This window comes from Dermacentor silvarum, chromosome 6 (genome assembly GCF_013339745.2).
Source record: "Dermacentor silvarum isolate Dsil-2018 chromosome 6, BIME_Dsil_1.4, whole genome shotgun sequence".
Classification (NCBI taxonomy): Eukaryota; Metazoa; Arthropoda; class Arachnida; order Ixodida; family Ixodidae; genus Dermacentor; species Dermacentor silvarum.
This window is the reverse complement of record NC_051159.1, coordinates 105,477,570-105,488,135: the sequence shown is the minus strand read 5'-3', so window position 1 is coordinate 105,488,135 and position 10,566 is coordinate 105,477,570. Positions and strand designations below refer to the sequence as shown.

The window sequence follows — 10,566 nt, the reverse complement described above, 5'->3', positions numbered from 1 at the left end:
ATTGTCCAAAGTCGGCGAAATGCAAACCTTAGTGAGTAGCAGGTCTTTAACCGTTTCATTTAACCTTCCGATTCATGACCAATCCCCCACTGTGAGTGTTTTGCATGACCACCCAGAAAAACAATTACAGCAGAAAACAGTATAGTTCAATTCGTGTTCTCAGCTTAACCGTATAATCAATCTTTCTCTCTATCCGACTTTAGGGCACAGAAACCTGTCTTTTTTGCGATATGAGCACACTTAGCAGTAATAAAGCTTGCGGAGAATTTTACGGCATTTCTGTAATTATTGAATCTGAATGGCTCTATAAGAAACGCGTGTAGATATAGGACGCACTTAGGTGTGCCTGGCTGACAAGAGCGTGCCGTTTTACTGATATACTATCGTAGGAATGTGGGTAAAGGAATGTAGGTCGACTTGCGTGCGAGTGAAATTCATGTCACCTTCTTTATGTTATGTGTCACGATTACTCTTTAGTCTATTAAGTCAATCATCTATCCAATATAACTGTAATAATAATATTCAAACGATAATCTTTAAGAAAAATGTCACCAACGCGGCAAGGAAAGACAAAGCCAAATATGGAACGTTTAGAGTGATGGATTACATTGAAAAGAACGAAGATTATAATAAGAAAATTAGTACAAATGAAGCAAATGCGTTTTCTTTGCTAAAATTTATTCAAGCTAGTAGAGCCTCTTCAATTTTACTTCTTTGAGTGTTCACTTGCCGCTTCATTATTCGGCGGAGGAGGACAGCCCGCATGCCGTGTCACGCGAAACGCAAACTGACAAAGACGACGACGAGATTATTCAGCTGTCGTGGTGCTGCCGGACCGGTTCAACGCTTGACACCACAACCTTACTGAACATGGCGCATATCCCGAAAGAATCGGGCGACGGCACTGCCCCAGTAACCATCTATGGTCCCGGGAACCACGATATGCGTAGCCCGTCTCCCCTTTGCTTGCTGAGGACCAAGCGGGACCTCGCGGATCTCGAGGCCAAACCCATACCCGGTGTGTTCCTCTCGCCGGAGGAAAAGGACGTCACCAAGATCCACGTTCTTATGGTGGGTCCCGCCGGCACGCCTTACGAGGGCGGCTTTTTCCACTTGTTCATCGAGTGCGGCGGTGACTACCCGATGCAGGCGCCAAGCGTGCGCCTCTTGACCACCGACGCTGGGCGGGTGCAATTCCACCCGCACATCTACAGTAACGGGAGGATTCTTCTGGGCTCATCCTGGACCCCGGTCCAGAGCATCGGCAGCTTGCTGGCTTCCATCTTGTCGCTACTGCGAGCGGACGCCTACAGCGTGGGGAACCTCTCATCCGAGGCGTACCAGGAAGCCATTGACCGTTACAACTCGTATGTGCAGCACGAAACGTTGAGGGTGGCCGTGTGCGACACGGTGGAAGCATGCCTCCAGGACAATTCCGCCTACCCACGTGGTTTAGCGGAGCTTATTATCCTGCAGAAGTTTGTCGGCTCCTACAGCAGGTACAAGGAGATCATCGAGGCCAACTTACACCTCAGCGGCACAGAAATGAAGTCGTTTACTGGTTTAGTCAAGGGCACCTTTGAGTACGGCACGCTGCTGGCGCGGTTGGAGGATTTGCTTCAGCGGCTGAAAAGCAAGTACGGCACCAACTCAACCGGCAGTGTTTAGCTCACTTTGATAAACATCGAGGTAGAGTGACGTTTTGTAGCTCATCTTTGCCTCGCCATAAGATGAATGAAGTACCGAAGTTCTTTTAAAGGAACTATGTGAAACCATGCACCACGACATGTTAAAGATAAAAAGCTGCCTCGGAAAAATTGACAAAATTAAAGGTACTGGCCATGATCAATTTTCTCGTTAATGTTCGTGTAAACCGTTTTGCTATTTACTTGCCATTTAGTTATCTCCGTAGGTGTAATGCAACGGAACAGGTAAGGCGCGAGAAATATAAGCGAATAGCTTGTGTTTTGTCCCGATGCCAACAAAAGCCTGGATATGGGAAGTCCTTAACATTCTCAATGGGCTACCACATTAAAATCAACGTCACTAGAATCTACCGACGTCTATTAAAATGCTGTTTCAACGTACAGTACGTCTCATGGAGGAATCGCCTTGGCATTTACAAACACAATTGTGGCCACTAGTCGCCAGATTGTAAAAGCTGCATTGGCGGGCGCATTGTAATAGAAGTAAGTGTTAGTTCAAACGGAATGCGGTCAGCACCACATAAGGAAGCCGAGAGAGAGAGAGAATAAATTGGCTGTGGCTTAACTCAGTTATGCCTGGGCGTGCGTAGCGAAAGGTACATTTATTCCAAAGTCTTTCGCAAACGTCACACGCAAATCTAAACAGATTGTCTCTAAAGTCCGTTTGGAACATGCGCGTCGCACTTGAACTTTCAGCCAGCCGAATCACATGGTCTGTCACACGGCGAGCCTTCGCGTAGAGCACTGCACGGGCTCGGGCTTACCCGAAAGCCCGGGCCCGGCCCGGCCCGTGGGCCGGGCCGGGCCGGGTAGAGGAGTTTTTTCACGGGCTCGGGCCGGGCTCGGGCACGGCGTGTGCTTTTTGACCCGGGCCCGGGCCGGGCTCGGGCTTTCTGCGAGTTATTCTCGGGCTTCTCCACTCTGAAAAAAAAACATGTATTTTTCGGTCTAGGGCCGGGTTCGGGCCGGTTTCGCGTCTGGCTCGGGCCGAGCTCGGGCTTAAGGTAAAGGGGTGGCGGGCCGGGCCGGGCGGGTAACGTAGATTATTTCCGGGCCCGGGCCGGGCCCGGGTCGCGCCATAAAAGTTTTGATCGGGCTCGGGCGGGCCGCCCAATGTAAAAACAAGCCCGGGCGGGGCCCGGGCCGCAAAAATCGGCCCGTGCAGTGCTCTACCTTCGCGTCCTCCAACTGCGTTGTATCAGCGGCTAGGCGTGGCGCTCTCCGAGCTGCATCACTCTGCCGTCTCTGTTCGATACGCCGATCATGTTGTTCTTCTGTCCCCGCAGCTCGTTGCGTCCTCCTTGTTTCATTCCGTCATTGATCCGCGGCCTCGGCATGAGATGCCGAACGAGATGACGAACCATCCTCATCTGAATGCACTCGCCTGGCCGCTTCGTACTTACGACGCTTCTCGAGGCGTGCCACTCGTTTTTGCTCCGTCTCCTCGGCTCGCTGCCTCCTTTCGGATTCGTTCCGACGACGAAGCCTGGCTTCTTTCAGTCTCTCCGACTCACTTTCCACATCTGCCGACGAATCCCACCAAGCCGCCCCTTCTATATATTCGATGCAACGCCTGCTGCTCCGGCGATGCAGCGCCGGCAACGCCAATGTAACACCGGCGGTTGCTAGTCAACGGCTCAGCTCGCGTTTAACCGGTCCTATGCCCGATGGCACGGTGAGCGGTGCTGGAAGCTGCGGTGATTGCTAGGCAACGGCTCAGCTCGCGGTGCGGCCACCTACCACAGCGAAACGGCGAGAACACGGCCAATGTAGCTCTCGCTGCAAAACTTTGTGCGAAAAACCACAAAAGCGTAGATAGCACCTCCACTCTCCAGTGGGTGGTCCTCCCACGTCCAGGAGTCCAGTGGCCTTAGCTGACCTTCTCGCTCGGTTGACCAGGTTGAGCGAGTCCATTATGTCGGATCTGGACAGCGCTGCCTTCCATTGCCGTGTGATGGGGTGTGTTATGGGTGTGAGCGGTGGTGTGTTCGCGCAAGCCCCTACCATGTGGTAAAGCGTTGCGCATTGATCGCAGTTTGGGCATTTTTAGGAATACAGCGCAGGGTGTATGGCGTGGTAAATACTCAAATGTGCATATGTGTTTGTTTGAAGTTTTCGCCTTATTACGGCTTCCTCTCACATCAGAGCATTGTGAGGCGGTGGTAGTTTTCTTCGTGAAAGGCGATACTGTTGTAGGATCTGCGTGTAGGTTAATGGTAGGGGCTCAGGATGGAACTGCTCGGCGAGGCCCAATCGCGGCTCCCGGTGTGCATACGCTTGGGCGTATACGCGTGTGCTTGCTGATCATCTGTCCGAGCTCGTCGAAGCCCTTCTCCATTTGTAGATGTAGCTCTTGGATGGCTTTCCTGTTTTCTTGAATACCTCTTTCGCAGGCTCAGGCGGCGTCTCGGCGTTCATTTCCTCGAACTTCTCCTGCACTACCGCGGGAGTGGACGCGCGCTGCGGCAGGGTGGTGGTGTTCGGGGTTCGGGCGAACTTTCTTGCGCTGGTGGATCGTTTCGGCTTCCTTCCTCCTTTAGCTGTGCGCGCAATTCAGCTATCTCTACGCGCTGTTCCTGCACTAGGGCCGCAAGCGCTTATACAGTGTTGTTGGTGTTTGTGTCTGCGTCTTGTGGTGGCTGTATGTAGGGTTTGGTTTTGTCATTTTGTCTCTGATACTTCGGGAGGCAGCGTTCTGCCCAGCACACTTATTGTTGCTTAGAGCTGACGTGACTCAGGGTTTTTGACAACTCTCGGATCTGGGTTTGCCCTCCTACCTGGATCTACTGCTGCCTCGTTGTTGCGATGCCGCCCTGGGTCTACAAATGGAGTGGGTACGAGATCGGGATCGCCGTCTGCGACCGTTTCTCGGTTGTTCCGTCGTGGTGCTTTCTTTGTGTACATGTTCCTTGCGTGGCCTGTGCGATGAGCGTAGCGCGGGTATCAGTCTCTTGGGGCATTCTTTCGACGCCGTCGCATTATCGGCCTCGCACAACGAACATCTCAGTTTGAGCTCGTGTCCATCACTAGGCTCTGCTGCACCGCATCTTTCGCAGGTGGGTTTGCCCGGGTGCGGGAAAACGTCGGTTCGATGCCCCATTTGGCGGCACGCGTTGCATACCTTGACGGCTTGTCGATAGGGTAGGCAGCGTAGCTCGCCTCCGTCGAAGGTGATGTACCTCGGTACCGTTCTTCCCTCGAAAGTTATCAATGCGGTCTTACATGGCTCTAGCATTCGCGCGTTTAGGATTTGTCTTCTGTGTGCATACAGCCCGCGCATGAGCTCCGCGTCCGTCGTTCCCTGAGGGATGCCATTGGCCTCTCCACGAGCTGAATTCGCCGGTGGTGCGATATATGTTGCCACTGCATACTCCTTGGCGCCGAGATGCACAGTGTTGATGTCTCGTATCCTAGCTGCCATGTCTTCGCTAGAGGTACTCACTACTGCGATGATCTGCTTCCTTTCTATCCGCACGATAAGGTTCTGGGTCGGAGTGGTGCGTGGGTAATCCCCCGCCGTGAGTACTGCTCGGGCGATGGCCGGGATCGGCCACTTCGAAAAGACGAGGCCTTCCTTTGGCCTCTGTATCACTTTCAGGTGCTGCCGCGTAAGCGGTGGTGGTCTGCGTGGCGAGCGCTGCTGTACTTCGGGAACCGTGGTCGGAGTTCTTGGGTGCTTCCTTGCTGTGTTGTTTGCGCCGTTTGACTGTCAGCCAGTCACCTGCGCATTCCTTGGATTCTTCTTGTGGTTGCGAGGGAGAAGCATCAACCTCCATGGTGGTTTTTACAAGCTTCGAGTACCGGGGTGGTGCTTACCCCTTACTCCTGGCTTAGGCCTAGCGGAGCGTTCTCCGCTTGCGAACTTTCGAGGCTCCAATACGCCAATAAACGTGACTCGCGGCCTGGATCTTGATCTCTACGAGCGTAGTCCAACTTGCTCTGCCGAATGGCACTATATTGGACGGTTTGGGACGACTTGGCCTGGAAGTCAAACATTGTCTTCGCAACAAGGTCATAGGCCCTCCGATGTACAGGATTGTAAGCACCACTCTATGGCGACCGATCACATCACGAGAAATCGTATCTAAGTAACATACTTCAAGTCTTTAAAAAATCCAAATCTCATGATCGCTATTTATAAAAACACTTGTTTTTTTATGTTCAAGTGAAAGTAAAGTTCATGTTGCGTATTTACATATATGTTATGCTTTTTGTCTTCATGTGTGTCAAGGAACGCATGAAGTTAACAACACAAAAACAAAAACGTTCACAGTCACTTTATTATACGCTATAGAGAATGACGGCTAAAGCCTGCGCGCTCACGAGACATTCATTAAACTACTTGACATTCTCATTCGAATGGGTTGTTACTTCCTATTACTTGTTTTCTCCCACCAAAAGTCATGGGTACTAGTGCCTTAATAACTCTCGCTTAATGACCTGTGCGTTAATTGCGCCCTATGTAACACCAAAGGTCATTGGCTCGAGTGCCCTAATTATCTCTATGCTAAGTAAAGTAGAGTAATTGAAGGTAGAGTAGAGCAAGGCGCAATTTCCTTTCCGTTGAGGGGGGGGGGGCTCATAAGGCGGCGACGAGTGCAACGCGCGCACACACACGTAGGCTCATATATATATCTAACGTCTGCCTTCTCTTCTCCTTGCCCGGCTCATGCCGTAGCAATCCCCGGTTGCATATATATATATATATATATATATATATATATATATATATATATATATAAATTTCTCGCTTCCGTCGTCTGCATGCGCACAAGCTGTCGTCTGCTTCATTAGCTGGGATGCGTGTCCTCGGGGAATGTAATGAGTCATCGAATATTGGCGCCCACGCGCTTGCTTTCTACCTTGAGACAACATACGCGACCCGCCAGTGACGATCAGCGCACGATCTAGGCCGCATTATCGCTATCTCGTGAAGGGCACGTCACTCAGCCCGACTCGTCTGGCTGAGAAGCGGCCGAACATCATCGATAGCGTTGCGCTCGCCACAGGTATCCGCTTGCGCCACGCAATCCCCGGTTGCATATATATATATATATATATATATATATATATATGCAACCGGGGATTGCTACGGCATGAGCCGGGCAAGGAGAAGAGGAGGCAGACGTTAGCTCGCGCAGCCTCTGGACGCCATCTTTACTTGACCATCAATCTCGTCCTTTAATGAAGCCGGTTAAAAATTCACCGTAACAATATATATATATATATATATATATATATATATATATATCATCGTCATCAGTATATATTTATGTCCACTGCAGGACGAAGGCCTCTCCCTGCGATCTCAAATTACGCCCGTCTTGTGCTACCTGATTCCAACTTGCGCCTGCAAATTTCCTAACTCCATCCCCCCACCTAGTTTTCTGCCGTCCTCGACTGCGCTTCCCTTCTATTGGTATTCATTCTGTAACTCTATTGGTCCACCGGTTATCCATCTTACGCATTACATGGCCTGCCCAGCTCCATTTTTTTCCTCGTAATGTCAACGAGATCGCAGGGAGAGGCCTTCGTCCTGCAGTGGACATAAATATAGGCTGATCGTTGTGATGATGATGATGTTATATATAAAGGTCCTGCCTATTTCGTTGCGCATGCTCGAAAACAGCGAGATGGCTGCGACGTGACGTGTGCAATCATGCACGCACTAGGCACACCTTTATTAAGACAGATCTGTGGAGCAGCAGTGGCTTCAGGGAAGCGTGCTTGTATCGCACCCCGGAGGCCCTGCTTCTGTTCCCACCCAGACCGAAATATACCACATTTTCGCTTCAACGCCACTAATTTACTTTGTTTACAGGAACCTCCCTGAGAAATGTGACGTAAATCTGAGCATTTCTGAAGGTCTTTTTACTTTGCGGCGTCGGCCATTTTTAGTCAAGGAGCAGTTTCGCCAAGGTCAATCCCCAACATAGACACCTAAGGCTTTCGCCTGAATACAACGTACAAACAAACAAACAAACAAACAAACAAACAAACAAACAAACAAACAAAAAACCTTCACCTCTCCTGCACATATACGTATGTTCACAGTGATGCAGCTTTGCTACTTAATGAGGTTTTGGCTTCCTAGACGGTAAAAATTTCGTTTCGCATTTTATTCCAAACTCCTGACATGAAATTTACGTACTCGCCGGCGCAAGTATCGGGCGGGGATTGTGAGAGGCAGCGCTTGGGTGACACGTGGGTCGCGATTCACAGCAGCCGCCGCAGATAGACCTCCGTTCATGCAGCGCATTGTTTCCATACAGACAACGCGCACTACTCTGGCGCCATCTCGCGTAGCCATCGTCACCGTAGAGCCCGTCTTGCGCGGCACTACGCTTATCACGCTTTCGCCGTACACTCCTCTTGCGCTTCCCTCCTCGCGTTCTCTTTGCTGTCGTGTCTTTCATCCGCGCTCCGCATTCGCTCTTTCATCCTTCGCTGTGCTCGTTCGCTGGGTTAAGAGGGACGCCGAGGGACGCCACCGACGTTCGCTATAGAAACGGGTGCCTAAGAGCCGCGCTCTAAAATGCCGCTAAAACGGATCCTCAGCTAAGTTGGTAGACTGATGTCTCATACATCTTAGAGTTTCCTACAATTATTAAAGGGAACTCTGGTGCTGTGATTGTTCAGCCACCGTGGGAATGATGGATAGTACATGAATTTGTGTAATCTTTGAGCTTAAGACGATCTCGTGGCTTCGTTTATATCGCTCTATCTGGGCCTAAATTGGACTAAATTTGAAGGAATTTATGCTTTCTGTAATACAGAAGGTAAGAAAATTCTGCAAGCACGCTTAATCGCTGCTAATTTCCGTAGTTACGCTTGGTCATATGTCTGTGGCGTAATGATTTCAATATTGGGTTTCTGTGCAAGCTGTCCTGTGTTGGAATCCTGCCGTCGCAAAAATTTTGATAACATTTATTTAATTATTCATAAAGCAGTACTTTCTTAGAAAATGAACACGTTGCAGAGACACCAAGCCATTTAAAGCCAAATGGAAAAAGTCTAGGCAAATCCATGTACTACCCATCATTCCCATTCTGGTTGAACTGCCCCGCTTATAAAGCTCCCTCAGACACAAACAACACAGTTCCCTCCAGTAGTTCTATGAAACTCTATGGTATACATAGCTTGCATTGACGTCAACATGACCGCCATCTTGTGCTATTAGCGCGGCGAAACGAGGCATAAACAAGAAACATGAACGCATCACAGGGGCGTGTTGCGCCGAACGGCAAGGCGATAACAGTGATAAGCTGAGCCCCTAGTCTGGACATTCCGCCATTTTCTTCGAGGCGTGACGTGGACGCGACGCTCACAAAATGGCGCTGTTGGCCCCGTTTTGCTTTCGTAACGTCACGCAAATTTGGCGTTTCGCCTAAGAAACTATAATGTAGGCATTGAAGCTAGCGTTTTTGATAAAAGAAAACAGTTTTCCTTCCCAGTAAAAATAAAGCAGCTAGCTCAAAGCGTACGATTATTCCATAAAAATCGTTTCTCGCTTCCGTCGTCTGCATGCGCACAAGCTGTCGTCTGCTTCATTAGCTGGGATGCGTGTCCTCGGGGAATGTAATGAGTCATCGAATATTGGCGCCCACGCGCTTGCTTTCTACCTCGAGACAACATACGCGACCTGCCAGTGACGATCAGCTCACGCTCTAGGCCGCATTATCGCTATCTCGTGAAGCGCAAGTGACTCAGCCCGACTAGTCTGGCTGAGAAGCGGCCGAACATCATCGATAGCGTTGCGCGCGCCACTGGTATCCACTTGCGCCACGCAAGCGCAGGCTCTGCCATCTATTGTGCACTGCACTGCTTACTCGCACCGCGAGAGGAAACTTCAAGGCGCCGCCTTGCGCACATTTCTTTTTATAAATTAAAAGGTCGCCTTTGTCATAGCCTTTGATGACCCGAAAAGTGATTATTATTGATTACAATACAAACGCATTAGTGAAACGTGCAAAAAGTCGAAGTTTGCTAGTTTCAACCAATATTATTTCAAATAAACGTGTTTTTAATAAAAATGATGGTTCAAAACACAAATGCCAACACTACCCGAGAGCGATACAAATGCTATGAGTCCGCGTTGTGAACAAAAGATTTCCACGCCCCAAATGACAGGGAAAATGCGGCGATACGCATGCCTCTCGACTGGTATTGCATATGGCCGCTCATTACCATAATTCGCGCGGCTCGTCGCACCACAAATTATGGCGGAAAATCTCTGCAATGGCGGCCCCGCGCAACCTCACGCAACGTCAAATTGACGTTTACGAAACAGCCCTTCCTGTGACGCTCTTCATGGGATATTCCTTCAGCCTATCAACAAGCTGACATGCCGGCTATCTTGGAACGATACCACATATTCGTGAAATTTCAGATGCATTGCACGGGCTTCTGCACGCTACCGTCCACTTTCTTTTTAAAGCGCTAAAGTCGCAATACAGGTGCCAAGGACCACAAGAAAGTATTAGTCGATAAAATTTGCAGCTCCACGTCACGTTTCGTCATTCCGACGAAAACGCAAAATTGCATTTTGCAAAACTTCCGTTTCCCGGCACAAATTTCAAAACACGTGACCTCTGGACAGCCAATAAGACAGCCAAGATGGCGTATAATGGCGGCCGTGCAGCCGCCATGAGTGTCCAGAATAGAGCCTCTGGTCAAACACAGTCACCATAAGAAAGCAAGAGAATGCGCGCCTGATAATACGATACATCTGCCCATGCCTAAATGCCTATAAATGCCCACAAATGCCTATTTTTAATATCGGCGCCTATATGAACACTATTTAGCCTCAAGTTTCGCTTTCGAGTGCATTTATAGACAGTTATTCATGTTACCGGGCAAC

General features: G+C 49.8%; 1 protein-coding gene across 1 annotated transcript; it reads left to right on the top strand.

Moving 5' to 3' along the window:
* The first annotated feature begins 870 nt into the window (after nt 1-870).
* On the top strand, nt 871-1,668 carry LOC119456811 (ubiquitin-conjugating enzyme E2 Z). Its single transcript, XM_037718629.1, has one exon. It carries the CDS (start codon nt 871-873, stop codon nt 1,666-1,668), a length of 798 nt encoding a protein of 265 aa, XP_037574557.1.
* Nucleotides 1,669-10,566: the final 8,898 nt, after the last annotated feature.

Excerpts from the sequence above, each read along its gene's own strand:
- LOC119456811 (XM_037718629.1), top strand. The coding sequence starts at position 871 with ATGGCGCATATCCCGAAAGAATCGGGCGACGGCACTGCCCCAGTAACC.